Genomic DNA, 17,563 nt, shown 5'->3' with positions numbered 1-17,563 from the left:
GACTCTTTAGCCCGCATGTGGCGCTAGATGTGGGCTCCTCTACAGTGAAGGGGTGCTCGTGGCATCTTGGACCGGCTGCGTGTTGCAGAAATTCGGCCCATTTACTTGTGTGGTCACTCGGCTTGCTACACACTTGTCTTGCTGGGTCGAAATGAGAAGGGCTGATGAAGTTGTAATGACGTCTTCAGCCCGCGATGAGGGGAAATTCAAATTAATTTTGAGTGTGCAGTAGCGACACTTTCAGGTGTGTATGTTCTACGTCACAGATGACTCCTCCTTTGCTTCAGGAAGCCGGCTTGCAGTGTGAAATATCTCACAGACCTGGCTTTTTTGTGCTTAATGTGAATATGCGAGCCAGCTTCCCATGAGAGGTCTACGGAGATTACTGTGCTTTTGCAGTCTAAAAAGGCCTACTGATAGTTGTCAGCTGCTTCAACTTGCATTTCATTTTGCAAACCTCATATTTTTATTTGTCCAAATTGCCTTTGACTAATATCATAAAGCTAATTTGAATTTCCTTTTGATGAGATCTGCTAAATCTGCACCATGCAGGCACTGGTATTGTTTTGGCTCAGCCCCAAATCTAGTACTTTCATTCAATTAACTGCTGGGTGTAGTTGCTCAAAACCCAGGTTGATGGGAATAAAATGATCTTTTTTACTGGCAGGGAGTTGCATTCTTGTATTTTGTAAAATGTTGAGGTGAAAAAATGAAGTCAGGAAATTTTGAATTCTTGATGATAAATTTAGTTACCAAAATTAATAAACCTGATACAGAATCTGTGCAAAAACTTGAGGAAATGACTCTGATCAGCAATAGCTTCAATATAGCCATTGCAAAACCAGGTTCTGCTTTGCAGGCAGGTTGGATGAAATAAATTACAGGGTTACAGGTATACCCCACTTTAGGAATACTCGAATTACAAAAATTTGCTTCTATGAAAAAAGTGTGTTTGGTTTTACTGAAGGTTTTCCGCTTTTATTAAAAAGAGGTCAGCGGGGCAGAAAGTGAAACTACACTGTACATACATTATTTCTTCTTTATATAGGCTGTGTATTATATCATTTCTGTTTTTACTATATGTTAGTGTTATTTTAGGTTTTATGTGTTATTTGGTATGATTTGGTGGGTTATTTTTTGGGTCTGGGAACATACAAAAATTTTCTCCATAAAAATTCATGGTAATCACTTTTGTTTTACGCCATTACAGCTTATGAAAGCTTCTATAGGAATGGTCCAGTTTTGTAAAATGGGGTAAACCAGTAGATATGCAAATCATTAACTGATAACAAGAATTCCCTAACTCGAAGGCCCAATCTAGAAAAACAAATTTTGGTTTAGAAACTGAATAATCAACAGTACCTTTGCTGAGATAATTATGATTCTTGTCCTTGTAAAAATAGTTTCATTATAATATTTTAAAATAGCAACTATGTTTCAGAGAGTCACAAACTTTGTTCATGAGTTCTTTCACGGATTTTACAAGAAGTGTTGAGGCTTGTACAGTGAATTTTGGAAATGTGCTATCAATAAGTGTCATAAATCAACTTGCATCATCTCCAAGATCATGATGCAGATTCTGAAAACAAAATATCAGTTCTATAGAATGTTGTTTAAAATGAGCATTTTTAAAGTTTTTTTGTTTCTGCTTGCAGAATGGAAAGCCGCCTATCAAGGATTTGTTCGATGACCTTCGAGATGGACGAAAACTTTTAGATCTTCTGGAAGGGCTCACAGGACATACATTTGTGAGGAATTTTCTTTTTATTAACTGAATATACTCTGTATTTGTCATACAAAACAGGACAGATTTACAGTGATACCATCTTTGGCTATTACAGTGTAGACCCAAAGGTGCCTTGCTTAATCTTGTTTTTTGATCAGACTGCAGGTCTTCCTACTCATACCTTGTGCTTCAAATGATTTAGATGGAGTCAGACTAGTTTTACAGATCAAAATCTCTGAAGACTATCTGCAGATAGCTAAAAAATTCTCCAGCTGTGATTGTAACCTCCATTGACTCTTGCCTAGTTTGATTTTTTTTTTTTTATTTTTTATTTTTCACACCATAAATCACAATAGCCATGATATACACTTTTTCTTTTCCACACATTTACAGTGACTTTTTCTCCCTCCCCCCTCCCTCCTCCCAAGCCACCCCCCCATCCCCCCCCCCTCATCCATTTTAGTTATACAATCTAGGTTGCATTAATTCAGTTAGACAATGTTGTCATTCAACAAAAATACACCAGAAATTCTACTGAGTCCATTCTTTTCTTTTCTTCTCCTTCCATCAACTTAGGTAATGTTTGTTCCCGGTAGGTTTTCGCTATTGTATTTAATGTAAGGCTCCCATACTTGTTCGAATATTTCAATATTATTTCTTAAACTATATGTTATTTTTTCTAATGGAATACATTTATTCATTTCTATATACCATTGTTGTATTTTCAAATTATCTTCAAATTTCCAGGTTGACATAATACATTTTTTTGCTACGGCTAGGGCTATCTTAACAAATCTTTTTTGTGCATCCTCCAAGTCAATTCCAAATTCTTTATTTTTTATGTTACTTAGGAGAAAGATCTCTGGATTCTTTGGTATATTGTTTTCTGTTATTTTATTTAATATCTGATTGAGATCATCCCAAAATTTTTCTACTCTCTCACATGTCCAGATTGCATGAATTGTTGTTCCCCTTTCTTTTTTACATCGAAAACATCTATCAGATACTGTTGGGTCCCATTTATTTAACTTTTGCGGTGTAATGTATAGTCTGTGTAACCAATTATATTGTATCATACGCAGCCTCGTATTTATTGTATTTCTCATCGTTCCAGAGCATAACTTCTCCCATGTTTCCTTTTTTATCTTTATATTTAAATCTTGTTCCCATTTTTGTTTAGTTTTACCATTTGTTTCCTCATTTTCCTTTTCTTGCAGTTTAATATACATATTTTTTATAAATCTTTTGATTAACATTGTATCTGTAATCACATATTCAAGGTTACTTCCCTCTGGTAAACTCAAGTTGCTTCCTAATTTATCTTTCAAGTAGGATCTCAGTTGGTAATATGCCAGCGCTGTATCTCCCGTTATATTGTACTTATCTCTCATTTGTTCAAAGGATAAGAATCTACTTCCTGAAAAACAATTTTCTATTCTTTTAATCCCTTTTTTTTCCCATTTTCTAAAGGCAAGGTTGTCTATTGTAAAAGGGAGTAGCTTATTTTGCGTCAATATTAGTTTTGGTATTTGGTAATTTATTTTATTTCTTTCTACATGAATCTTCTTCCATATATTGAGGAGATGGTGTAATACTGGAGAAGTTCTATGTTGTACCAATTTTTCGTCCCATTTATATAATATGTGTTCAGGTATCTTTTCCCCTATTTTATCTAATTCTAGTCTCGTCCAGTCTGGTTTTTCCCTTGTTTGATAAAAATCTGATAGGTACCTTAATTGTGCGGCTCTATAATAATTTTTGAAGTTTGGCAATTGTAAGCCTCCTTGTTTATACCATTCTGTTAATTTGTCTAGTGCTATCCTCGGTTTCCCCCCTCTCCATAAAAATCTCCTTATTATTTTCTTTAACTCTTTGAAGAATTTTTCTGTCAGTTGTATTGGCAATGCCTGAAATAAGTATAGTATCCTTGGAAAAATGTTCATTTTAATACAGTTTATCCTTCCTATCAGTGTTAGTGGTAGCTCTTTCCAATGCTCTAAATCGTCCTGTAATTTTTTCATTAGTGGATTGTAATTGAGTTTATATAATTGGCCTAGATTTTTGTTTATTTGCACACCTAGGTATCTTATTGCCTGCGTTTGCCATCTGAATGGGGATTCCTCCTTAAATTTTGAGAAATCCGCGTTATTCATAGGCATTGCTTCACTTTTATTTACGTTTATCTTGTATCCCGACACTTCTCCATATTCCTTCAATTTCTTATATAGTTCTTTTATTGATAGTTCTGGTTCTGTTAAGTACACTATCACATCATCCGCAAACAGACTGATTTTATATTCCCTGTCTTTTATTTTTATTCCTTTTATATTATTATCTCTTCTTATCGATTCTGCTAGTGGTTCTATAGCTAGCGCAAACAATAATGGTGATAGTGGGCATCCCTGCCGCGTTGACCTGCTTAAGTTAAATTGCTTTGATACATGTCCATTTACTGTCACTTTCACTAACGGTCCCTTATATAATGCTTTAATCCAATTAATATACTTCTCCGGTAAACTGAATTTTTGCAATACTTTGAACAAGTAATTCCATTCTACTCTGTCGAAGGCCTTCTCTGCGTCTAAAGCAACTGCTACTGCCGGTGCTTTATTTCCTTCTACTGCATGAATTAAGTTAATAAATTTACAAATATTGTCTGTTGTGCGTCTTTTTTTGATAAATCCAGTTTGGTCTAAATTTACCATTTTCGGTACCTGTTCTGCTAATCTGTTCGCTAATAGTTTAGCTATTATCTTATAATCTGTGTTTAGCAGAGATATTGGTCTATATGACGCTGGTGAGAGTGGATCTTTCCCTTGTTTTAGTATCACTGTAATTATTGCTGTTTTACATGAATCTGGTAAGTTTTGTGTCTCATCAATCTGGTTGATTACATCCAGGAGGGGCGGTATTATTAGGTCTTTAAATGTTTTGTAGAATTCTATTGGGAGTCCATCCTCTCCTGGTGTCTTATTATTTGGTAAATTTTTTATTATCTCTTGTATTTCTACTGTTCCAAATGGTTCTGTTAATTTATTTTGTTCCTCTATTTGTAGTTTTGGTAGTTCAATTTTAGTCAAAAATTCATCTATTTTCCCTTCTTTCCCTTCGTTTTCGGTTCGGTATAATTGTTCATAGAATTCTCTGAAGTTTTCCTTAATTTCTTTTGGATTATATGTAATTTGTTTGTCTTTTTTCCTTGTTGCCAATACCATTTTCTTAGTTTGCTCTGTCTTAAGCTGCCATGCTAGGATTTTGTGTGTTTTTTCCCCTAGTTCATAATATTTCTGTTTTGTCTTCATTATATTCTTCTCCACCTTATATGTTTGTAATGTTTCATATTTTATTTTTTTATCCGCCAATTCTCTTCTTTTGGTGCCTAGTTTGATTAAAGTTGAAAGGGATGTGATTTTTTTTTTTTTTTTTTTACAGACTGAAGAATGTTTTTAATTTAAAATTTTAAATTTGCAGAGCAATTGAATGTCTTTTTGTATTTGTTTCAAAGGCATTTTGTGGGAGAAGTAGTGACAATCTTACAGTTCACCAAATATGCACTTCTCTCCAGCATCAAATCTAATATATATTTGTGCATGTTTGCCTGTTCTCCATGCATATCAAATAGTGCACTCTCGAAATGACCAAGGAGGTAGGGGTAACATTTGATGCTGAATGTCATGTCCACATTGAATTTAACCTTTAAGGTCATATGAAGTTCAAATTTAAAAAAATTGAACTTGCTCTAGGGACACCTCAATTAGTTACAGCGCTGTGCATCAATGTACATTCTCTGGAACTTCCAGGAGTCTCATCACATTGTCTCAGTCTAAAAGCAGGAACATCAATCATCCTCCTTTGTAACTTGGATCCACCACGCCTGAACAATGGAACAGGACTGGCTGTTAAGAAGCTAATGCCCATGTTATTGAGGCACCAATACTTTTTGAATGTGGTAAGAGAGAAGATGTACTCATTCCTAGAATTCCCATCATTCCCACTGATAGGCCGTTTGAGTTTAAGAGTCTTCAATTTCTTCTAAGCCTGAGCTTAGCCATGTCCATCAACAAATCCCAAGGTCAGATGTTGAAGGTGGTTGGACTGCAATTGAAAGAGCCCTGCTTTCCCATGGCCAGCTCTATGTTGGATTTTCACATGTGGGAAGCCCGAACAGTCTTTATGTAAATACTCTAGGTTTAGCTGAGAATTGTTTGTCTATGTTTTGCCGGAAGTCATCTTTGTTTGAACCATTATCTCTGTTACAAAGAATAGAAATGTTATGTTTGAAAATATATACTTATACAGAATTACCATGAAGTTTTTGGGTATTTTATTTCAACCATGCAGTCAACAACTGAATGTTTAATTTCCCAGGAAACTGGAAATCTTGCTGGTTAGAAATAAATCTGTTTTATCCAAGTTGTTTCCACCAACTTCAGCAAGTCATAACATTGTTAATTTAAAAAAAAATGCTTTTTGATTTGGATCCTGTTTGTTGGCACATAGCTGAAGCTCTGTTTGGTAAGTAATGGCTGATCTTCATGCCAAGGCTGGTATATAACCATATAACCATTTACGGAGCAGAAACAGGCCATGTCGGCCTTTCGAGCCCGCACTTGTTCACTAGAACAACTCCATTAGCTCAAACCTCCCGCTCTCCACCAATAACCTTCCAACCCCCTCACCTCCATGTACACATCCAACCCTCTCTTAAATGATAGAAGGGACCCTGACGCAACTATCTCATTCGGATGTTCATTCCATTCTGCCACCACTTGCTGAGTGAAAAAGCCACCTCTAATATTTCTCCTAAAGTGTTGCCCCCTTACCCTTAACTCATGGCCTCTTGTTCCAACCTTCCCTGCCCTCAGGAGAAAGAGTCTGTTTATGTCTAGTCTATCTATTCCTTTCATAATTTTAAATACCTCTATCAAGTCCCCTCTCAGTCGTCTACGTTCCAATGAATAAAGTCCCAGTCTCCTTAATCTCTCCCTGTAATCCATATGTTGTAAGCCAGGCAACATCCTTGTAAACCTTCTCTGCACCCTCTCCACCTTATCTATATCCTTTCTATAATTTGGAGACCAGAACTGAGCACAGTACTCCAAACTTTTCCTCACCAATGCCTTAAACAGCTGCAGCATCACTTCCCAGCTCTTTTACTCTATAATATGATTTATGATGGCCAGCATACCATATGCCTTCTTAACCACCCTGTCTACATGGGAATCCACTTTTAGTGAACACTGTACCATGACCCCCAGGTCCCTTTGCTCCTCTGTGTGCCTCAATGCCCTCCCCTTAACTGTATATGTCCTATTCTTATTATTTTTTCTGAAATGCAACACCACACACTTGTCTACATTGAATTCCATCTGCCATCTTTCAGCCCACTCTTCCAAACAAACCAAATCCTCTGTAATCTAAGAAAATCTACCTCACTATCCACCACTCCCCCTATTTTCGTATCATCCGTATATTTGCTTACCCAGTTAACCACACCCTCCTCTAAATCATTAATATAAATGATAAACAACAAGGGACCCAGCAACGATCCCTGAGGCACCCTGCCCGCTTGTCACAGGCTTCCAACCTGACGTACAGTTATCCACCATGACTCTGCTGTCTATCTCCCAGCCACCCCTGAACCCATGTCACAGTCTCTCTACTAATTTTTAGTGACTAAACCTTCCTTATTAACCTTCCATGTGGAACCTTATCAAAAGCCTTACTAAAATCCAAATAGATCACATCAACTGCTCTACCTACCTTCATCTACCTTTTTTGTCACTTCCTCAAAAAACTCAACAAGTTTGGTCAAATATGACTTTCCTTTTACAAACCCATGCTGGGTGCCCCTAATCAATCCCTGCCTATCCAGATATGCGTATATACTATCTCGAAGAATACCCTCCATAACCTTCCCCACCACCAAAGTCAAACTTACTGGCTGATAATTACTTGGCCTACACCTACTGCCTTTTTTGAATAATGGAACAACATTTGCAATCTTCTAATCCTGTGGTACCATTCCCTCCTCCAGTGATCTTTGAAAAATCACTGTCAGTGCCCCTGCTATTTGTTCCCTGACCTCCCTTAAAGTCCTGGGAAAAATCCCATCAGGACCAGGAGAATTGTCCACATTAATTGACTCTAGAAACTCCAAAACTCTCATTTTACTAATCCCTATCCTTTCCATAACAAAGCCCTTTTCCTCTCTTATCTCATATAGCCCAATGTCCCTTACCCTCGTGAATACGGACGAGAAAACATTGTTCAATATTTCTCCCATCTCATACGGTTCCTGACATAGTTCACCGGTCCCATCATCCAGTGGACCTATTCTATCCTTAACCCTCCTTTTACTGTTCACATATCTGTAAAAACCCTTAGGATTCACTTTCGCCTTATTAACTATGGACTCCTCATACCTTTTTGCCTTTCTAATTTCCCTCTTAAGGTTCTTCCTGCAATCTAAGTAATGACCATACATCAATCCCTTGTTTTTTTTATATTTGGTATAGACCTCCCTCTTGTCCTGAACCAACTTCTTAATTTCACCAGAAAACCACGGCTCCCTCGAACCTTTAGTCTTCCCCTTCGGCCTGACTGGAACATAAAGATCCTGTACTCTCAAATCACATAGACATTTCCTTTGCTTGTGTTTTCTCTATGAGCTGATATTTTCCCACCAGTCCGTTGATAATTCCACATGCATCCACTCCTGAAGGTGCTTCCTCCATCTGAGTATTGGTTGCTTGACAGCTGTAAGTCACTGTGTGTGAACCTGAGCAATTAACCCTTTTCACATAGATTAACTGGTAAATTAGCAGTTCAATGTACTGATTCAAAATAGTGTTTTTGTATTTCACACTGGACCAGTGTTCGCGCCCTTTCACACTCACCACCCAGCATCCCAGAGCAAATGGGCACCTATCCTCCAGCGGTAATGTCCTGCATACCCCCTGTCCCTTTCTCACTGGGCTAACCAGTACACCGATTCAAAACAAATCGGTGATGACGCACCCTTCCAAAGGCAGTTCAACTCAGAGGCGATCTGACAGTTGGGTGCCAGTTCGTGAGCGTTCTCACTGGCATGTTAACTGGTAGACTGGCAGTTAATTACTGGTAGGCTAGCCCACACTCAAATGGCTCGAATAAAATTAATTCTGTGAAATTGACCAGACTCCTTGTTCACCTCTGATGTTAGATGATCCTTTCATTACCCCAGAGCTTTGTGTTGCTGAAATGATTTTTTTCTCTGAAGGCTGAAACAGTTCCTGACTTTACAATGCATGAAACTTAAATCGTTTGTGCAGATCAAAAGATATCAGTAAAATTGGACTTAAAATGTGGAAGGGGGTGTGTCTCATCCATCTTTTTGATGTGATGTTCCAGTGTGCAGATTCTGCTCTATCTCTTTGAATGTGTTTGAGATTAGTTTTTATTTTTTACTTAGTCTTTGAAGAGTGGATTCAAGGAGGCGTTTTTAAATTTGGTGTGCATGTTGCCTCTTCTGTGATGTCTACTGCATATTGTGTTTGCCCTCTGTAATGCACGTCGAAAGAACCAAAGACTTGTTGATCCAAACTAAGGCTTTTATTAACTAAAAGACTGGAGCGTATCACAAGTAGGTCGACCAGTCCAGAATGACCTGGTCTGGCTAGGAGCAATCCTTTAAGACCTGCCAGTAGGTGTGGCTACACTCTCAACCAATCACAGTTATCGTACACTATCATCTGTACATATGTACATATACACATTGGTGATAGAATCTGTACTATCACATTCACCCCTTGAGAACTGACCCCAGGGTGAATGGAGGTTAGGGGCTGTACTGGTCAGGGGGCCTGACCATCTGGTGTGACTGCCGTGGCGCCGGGATTGGGGTCGCTGGAGTCATGTGGCCGGGTGCGACCACTGCTTCGCTCAATTCCCCAACGGCGTTGTTGACAGCCTGGCCTGAGCTGGTGGGGTGGTGCTGGCTCCTCTGTTCAAGCATATGACCTGGGGGAGAAGGAATAGGGAGAGGTTGGGTTAAAGGCACTGCTGCGCCTGATCTGGCTTGGGCTAGGTCCCTTACCAAGACTGTCCTCCTGTCCGTCCGGGTACTCAACGTAGGCATAATGCGGGCTCACATGGAGCAGAGTCACTCGGTCAACCAAGGAGTCGTTCTTAGAGTACCGGACGTGGCGTCGTAAAAGGACTGGATCGGGAACGGTGAGCCATGCCGGTATGGTTGTACCCGACTCGGACTTCCTCGGGAAAGAGAACATCTTTTCATGGTGGGTGGCATTGGTCGCGGTGCATAGGAGGGAGCGGATGGAGTGTAGGGCACTAGTGAGCACATCCTGCCAGCGAGAGGTGGGGAGACCTTTGGACCGGAGGGCAAGCGTAACAACTTTCCAGACGATGGCATTCTCTCTTTTGATTTGCCCATTACTGCATGGGTTATAGCTGGTGGTCCTGGTTGAAGCAATATCACACTCCAGAAGGTGCTGCCGCAGCTTCGCACTCATGAACGAGGACCCCCTGTCACTGTGGATGTAATTGGGGTACCCGAAGATGGTGAAGATGCTGTGCAGGGTCTCTATAACTGAGGAGGCAGTGATGTCCGAGCAGGGCACAGCAAACGGGAAGCGGGAGTACTCGTCGATGGCTGTAAGGATGTAGGTGTTATGGTTGGTCGACGGTAGGGGCCCCTTGAAGTCTACGCTGAGACGCTCATAGGGGTGGGTGGCTTTGATGTGGGTGTTCTCCGGACGGAAGAAGTAGGGCTTGCACTCAGCGCACACTGGGCAGGCTCGGGTCATGGAGCGAATCTCCTCGACCATGTAGGGCAGGTTGCGAGATTTGACAAAGTGCGTGAACCTAGTGACCCCTGGATGACAGCTCCTTGTGGAGTTTCTGCAGCCTGTCCAGTTGCATGTTGGCACAAGTTTCCCTGGAGAGCGCATCTGGTGGGTCATTGAGTTTACCTGGCCGACACATAATGTCATAATTAAAGGTGGAGAACTCGATTCTCCACTTGGCGATTTTGTCATTCTTGATCTTACCTCGCTGGGTATTGCTGAACATGAAGGAGACCACGCGTTGGTCGGTCAGCAGTGTAAAGTGTCTGCCAGTGAGGTAGTGTCTCCAACGACGTACTGACTCGACTCTGGCCTGGGCCTCCTTCTTGTCAGAGGAGTGTCGGCTCTCAGGACCCTGGAGGGTTCTGGAGAAGAAGGCTACCGGCTGGCCGGCCTGGTTCAAATTAGCTGCCAGTGCAAAGTCAGATGCATCGCTTACGACTTGGAATGGAATGGACTTGTCGATGGTGGGCAGCGTTACAGCAGCGATGTCTTATTTGATGCGGTCGAAGGCCGCTCTGTCTTCGATTGACAGAGGGAAGGAGGTGGTCTTGATGAGTGGCCATGCCTTGTCGGCATAGTGTAGAACCCATTGGGCATAGTAAGAGAAAAAACATAGTCAGCGTTTGAGTGCCTTCTGGGTGTAGGGGGAGGGGGAAAGTCCATGACGGGATGCATGCGGTCAGGGTTCGGTATGACCACCACGTTTTCCACCACGCAGCCCAGAATTGTGAGCCTAGTGGTCCGGAAGACACACTTGTCGAAATTGTAGGTCAAGTTCAGCCAAGTTGCAGTCTGAAAAAATTTCTCAAGGTTGGCATCGTGATCCTCCGTGTCATGGCCGCAGATGGTGACATTGTCCAGATACGGGAAAGTAGCTGTTAGCCCGTTCTGGTCCACCATCTGGTCCATTTCCCGCTGGAAGACCGCGACGCCATTTGTGACCCCAAAGGGTACCCTGAGGAATTGATACAGCTGCCCATTTGCTTCAAAGGCCTTGAAAGGTCAGTCTTCTCGGCAGATCAGGAGATGATGATAGGCCGAATGTAAATCAATGGTGGAAAATACACGGTATTGGGCGATCTGATTCATCACATCCGTGATCTGTGGAAGGAGAATCGCATCCAGGAGTGTGAAGTGGTTGATAGTCTGGCTATAGTCAACCACCATCCATGGCTTCTCCCAGTTTTTAACAACCACTACCTGGGCTCTCCGTGGACTCGAGCGAGATTCGATAATGCCCTCATCCAGCAGTCTGTGCACCTAGTTTGTGGTAAATTTCTTGTGTTCAGAACTACATTGCCGGCTTTTGGTGGCCACAGGCTTCCAGCCAGGGCTGAAATTTGCGAAAAAGTGCTGGCAGAGCAACTCGGAGGGTGGAGAGACTACGGGTGAGGCCCCTGGGGCTTGGGGACTGGTGGCTCGGGCTGCCGCTGGCAGGAGGTTTCTGGGGTGGAGTGGTTACAGACAGAGAGTGGAACGTGAGGCCCTCCAAAGTGCAGGGAAATGGGTTCTTTCGACGCGCATTACAATTTTATTAACTAAAAGACTGGAGCATATCACAAGTAGGTCGACCAGTCCAGAATGACCTGGTCTGGCTAGGAGCAATCCTTTAAGACCTGCCAGTAGGTGTGGCTACACTCTCAGCCAATCACAGTCATCGTACACTACCATCTGTACATATGTACATATACACATTGGTGATAGAATCTGTATTATCACACCCTCATCTTTATATATTCCTCTAATTACAATGTATCTGCATAACTTCCATTTAGATTTCTTTTCCACACTAATTTGGAATATTTTGATGACCCTTTCTCTTCATTTTCGTTGGCATGATGAGAAATAAATAGTTTTACAAACTTGGCTACGTGTGTAAATGTTGACTGACTGTTTCCACCTATGTGTATCTTCTCAGTTGAAAATCTATACATTTTCTGTAGCGGTGTAAAGATTTTTGAATTCAAAAGCATGGAAACAACAATGTTTTATGATCCATGCTTGTGTTTTCTCTCTTTGTAAAGCACTTATTTTATGCTGCATTTTATTGTACTGAGGATTGTTTACATTTTGAGGATTTTAACAGCAATGTTTGCATTTCCATACAATAGAGCAAGTTTGGAATCTTTTTCTAGCATCACTTTAGAAAGTTAATCCAATTTGCGATTTTGTTGAATTGTTTAATGGCTCCATTTCAATTTGTTTTTTTACCTTTGTTAAAATATCTTGTCCTCCCAACAGACCAAAGAACGAGGCACAACAAGAGTACACGCTCTCAACAATGTTAACAGAGTTTTGCGTGTTCTTCAGCAAAATAATGTGAGTAATTTCTTTAAACAAGAATTAATTTTAACTTTATTTCCTTAATTGCGTTGTGGAATTGTCTGAGTGCAATTTTGGGAATCACATTTTTATTTGCTCAGGATGCATTGCTGTTTAAATTGATGATCCAGAGCTTGATGCTGAAGACACAGAGTTGATTTTGTTTCTACCTTTTGGAATTTGTGAACTCCCAAGTTGTTAGTATTTTTAGCAATTTAATGGATAAACTGTATTCATGTCGCCGATTATAGATGTATAATTTCAATATCACCCCTTTCCCTTTGGTCTTAATAAAGGGTCCAGACTCAATGTTGACTGACTGTTTCCACCTATGGGTATTGTCTGACCTGTTGAGTTCCTTCAGCAATTCTTCATTTGTTGCAGACGATCTGAGGGTGTTGATTACATAATAAGATTATAATATAGTTGCCATTTGCCGATATGTGGTTGTAAGATGTTCAGGACTAGTAGCTCCTTATTCCAGGGTGCAGAAACTATAGGCATAACATGGCGGGATATGTAAGAGGAGGTTGCATTGTAAAATTACTGAAGATATTTTGCAAGGAATGATATCCTAAAAGATTCTTCAAATAAGACCGTATGGGTTGAGACAAGCAAAAATCAGACATTACATAGCAACTGAATAGTAACTGAGAAATGAGAGAGAAAGATAAATAGACAGGTTACAGAGAAAAGAGGGTAATTGGGTCTTTCATATTTCCCAGTATTGCCTGGGGTCTCCTCGTATCCTCGTTGTGAAAGGCTCAGAGATGGTGGAGGTCCTTCTGAGAGAACTTGTTGAGCCAGTGCTCAGATGGTCATTTGAGTAGTGGTAGTAGTTCTCATCTTTGGTAATGTCACTGAACAAGTGGTTGGATAGTCAATGGGAGAACATTTCTGGATGTAACTTTAAATAAATTGTAAGGTTGTTATGGAGGAGGACAAAAATAAATCAGAAATAAAGATTCTGAAGATGGGGAGGGCTGATTTCAGTGTAATAAGATAGGACTTGGCAAACTAGAATGGGAGTCATTCACAAATGTGGCTGTTTGGAGTCATTCAAAAATGAAAAAGCGAGGGATCAGAATCAATGTGTTCATGTGTTGATGAAAGGCAAGGCCAACAAATCTGAGGAATGCAAAAGGTTGAAGGAAATTTATGGCAGGTGAAGAGAACTTAAAAAAAAGGATTGATAGACCGGGATCATCAAATTACTTAGGGCAGATTCAGAATATAATAACATTAAGTTCTTGGAATATGAGGATGTAAAGGTCACATCAAGTTTGCACAAAGCTATGGTTTGATGGCAGCTGGAATACTGAATAGTTTAATCTTTAGGAAGTTTGTGTTATCCTTAAATATGAAGCATGATATTGGGAAGAGCAATTCTACAAGGAGCTGCAATCCCTGGAAATAGGAAGATTGAGGACTAATTTAAAACAAATTGGAGATATTCAGGGAAAATGAGGAGATAGAGTGAGAATAATTTTGCCCTTGGTTGTAGAATCCAGGATGAGGTAATCTTCAAAATAGAACCAGTCCTTGTTGAAGGTTTTAGAGATAAATAAGTAAAGATGGCAATGTTTAAAACTAATGCTTGCATCAATTGTATTGGTCAGTTATTTTTGAATGTGATTTAAAAAAAAAACTAACATCAAGGATTAAAACAGGCAACTGAAGTTTGGTGGTAAATCAGCCAAGTTCTCAATAAATGGTAAAACATACTTGAGGGGCTCAAGGGCTCATTCCTCCCTTGTTATGTCTACAAATTGACATGTACATCGAAGCTTGATGTTAAGCTAGGATTTTGATTATCGTATATTTCAGCATATAAGCCGAGTCGTGAAACTAAACAAAAATCTCTCAAAAAATGGGGGCCGACTTGTACCTCCTTGTACCCCGGATATACTTTTGAGACCTTAAATTTTGCTTGAAGTCCAATCAGTGCTGACCTAGCCTACAAGTCAACCCTTGAAGAACCGAATCGGTGTACAAGTCAATCCTTGGAAAACAAAAAAAAACACCCGACTATGACAGATTTTCATTGAGATTTTTAATGAAAACAAGAACACCATTAGCACTCTTCAAAATCACTATCAATATCTGAAAACAACACATTTTCTTTGGCTTGGCTTCACGGACGAAGATTTCTGGAGGGGTAATGACCATGTCAGCTGCAGGCTCGTTTGTGGCTGACAAGTCTGATGCGGGACAGGCAGACACAGTTGCAGCGGTTGCAAGGGAAAATTGGTTGGTTGGGGTTGAGTGTTGGGTTTTGCCTCCTTTGTCTTTTGACAGTGAGGTGGGCTCTGCGGTTTTCAAAGGAGGTTGCTGCCCGCCGAACTGTGAGGCGCCAAGATGCACGGTTTGAGGCGATATCAGCCCACTGGCGGTGGTCAATGTGGCAGGCACCAAGAGCTTTCTTAAGGCAGTGCTTGTACCTCTTCTTTGGTGCACCTCTGTCTCGGTGGCCAGTGGAGAGCTCGCCATATAACATGATCTTGGGAAGGCGATGGTCCTCCATTCTGGAGACGTGACCTACCCAGCGCAGTTTGATCTTCAGCAGTGTGGATTCGATGCTGTCGGCCTCTGCCATCTCGAGTACTTCGATGTTGGAGATGAAGTCGCTCCAATGAATGTTGAGGATGGAGCGGGGACAACGCTGGTGGAAGCGTTCTAGGAGCCGTAGGTGATGCCGGTAAAGGATCCATGATTTGGAGCCGAACAGGAGTGTGGGTATGACAACGGCTCTGTATACGCTAATCTTTGTGAGGTTTTTCAGTTGGTTGTTTTTCCAGACTCTTTTGTGTAGTCTTCCAAAGGCGCTATTTGCCTTGGCGAGTCTGTTGTCTATCTCGTTGTCGATCCTTGCATCCCATGAAATGGTGCAACACATTTAGAACCCTTCAAATCACTCTCGCTATCATCATATGAAGCAAAGATGGGAGCAAGCACATCCATACTCTCACTGATTAAACAGTCATCATATGGGTTCCAGTCTGTATCTGATGAGGCATTTCAGCTTCGTCGTCAGTGTCCCACAATACATCATCTTTCATGCCATCAATTGCACAAGAGATACCGCACTTTTTCAACTATTTTATCATAGTCTCTACTTTAACTTTGTCCCATGCCTTAAGCACGAAGTTACACAGCACATCAAGTGATGCAGCATGCATTGCCCCACCTTTTGTAAATGACTGTTCTGCACATTTTTGAATATTTTATTTATTCAACATATATAATGTGAAACATTAAGAATGTTATAGCATATACATAATAAAATATTAAGAAATATATGCTGAAATCTATTTATAATGTTACGAGCTCAGAGGACCCATAAACCCAGCAGCAATAGATATTCACCAAGGCAAATGATTACTTAAACAAAAATTGCTTTTAATTACCTTAAGCATGAAACAGAATCACGCTTTAACTTAACTAACCTGCGGGGATTATCGGCGCCTGAATGACGTGACTACGCTGGACAGGTACCCAATCCCTCAAATGCAGGACTTTACAGCCAACCTCCATGGCGCCCAGGTCTTCTCAAACCTATTGGTGGACCAACGCAGCAAGCTCGCCTCGCTAGCCCCCCTGCCTCCTATGCATCATGGTGCCCGACCAGCCCGCCTTCCCAAAGAGCTGGACTCAGCTGAATTCGTTTTCATTCGGCGCAGACCGCATACTGTACCTTTGCAGCGCCCTTACGAGGGCCCGTTCAAAGTCCTCCAGTGGTCTGGCGAGTCTTTTACATTAGACATTGTGGGAAAAAATGAACTGTTCACAGTAGACTGCCTAAAGACAGCACACTTGGACCCCTCGTGACCATTTAAACAGCTAAGCCCAAGCGCCGAGGCCGTTCGCCCAAGCGGCGGGACGCGTAAGCCGGTTCTTGGTGGTGGGTGGGAGGGTTGTGTGGAGGCGCACTCTCATTGCGAACCTGCCCCATTTGTACCACTGCGTGACAGGGCAGCCATGAGAAGAGGGCGTCGGGGGTTCTCCTTACCCCATGGTTCAAGCCCAGTGCGCGCCACTGGCAGCCATTATGACGTCACCGCTTAGGCGGTGGCCGACTTTACGCTGCCCTTAAAGGGGTGCATGTGGGATTTGAAAACAAACAGTTGTTGAGAGCATCCAAGGTGGTGGCTGTGAGTTTCTTTGCTGTAGCTCCCACTACATTATATTATGAGGGAAAACTTCACTGATCAAGAAATAAATTAATAAATTCATAATTTTAATTTCATTATTTTAGCATACAGACCCCAAATTTGCAAAAATAAACAATATTTATCCCTCAAATTATATGTAATTTTTTTTCTAATGGAATATAGCTTTGAATTTCAGCATGCCATCTATCTTTCATCAAATTTCTATGTTACAGTGATACATTTCCTTGCAATTACTAAAACCAACTTAACAAACTTTAATTGGGAATATGACAAATATAATTTAGGAGTAACACTTTCAAAATATCCTAACAGAAGTAATTCAGGATTTAAAGGAAAATTCACTCGCATTATCCATTGTAAAAAAGTTACTAATAGAAACCCACGTAGAATGAAGAAAAGTTCCAATTTCTGTTCCACATCTGAAACATTGATCCGATAAATCTGATCTCCATCTCCTCAATTTCTGAGGAGTAATATGCAATTGATGTAAAAAA

At 40.8% G+C, this 17,563-nt stretch overlaps 1 protein-coding gene across 2 annotated transcripts in view; it reads left to right on the top strand.

Annotated features, from left to right (window-relative positions):
* The window catches only part of LOC138760695 (utrophin-like), a 632,519-nt gene that overhangs the window by 147,980 nt on the left and 466,976 nt on the right, over nt 1–17,563 (top strand). For both annotated transcript variants that reach the window (XM_069931641.1, XM_069931640.1), the window contains 2 exons: nt 1,656–1,748; nt 12,817–12,894. In XM_069931641.1, the coding sequence (XP_069787742.1) occupies nt 1,656–1,748; nt 12,817–12,894 (171 nt within the window). The remainder of the gene's footprint in view (nt 1–1,655; nt 1,749–12,816; nt 12,895–17,563) is intronic.

The sequence above is a fragment of the Narcine bancroftii genome, chromosome 4 (assembly GCF_036971445.1).
Source record: "Narcine bancroftii isolate sNarBan1 chromosome 4, sNarBan1.hap1, whole genome shotgun sequence".
NCBI classification, from domain to species: Eukaryota; Metazoa; Chordata; class Chondrichthyes; order Torpediniformes; family Narcinidae; genus Narcine; species Narcine bancroftii.
The sequence above is the reverse complement of the archived record's forward strand: the minus strand, read 5'-3'. Positions and strand labels throughout refer to the sequence as shown.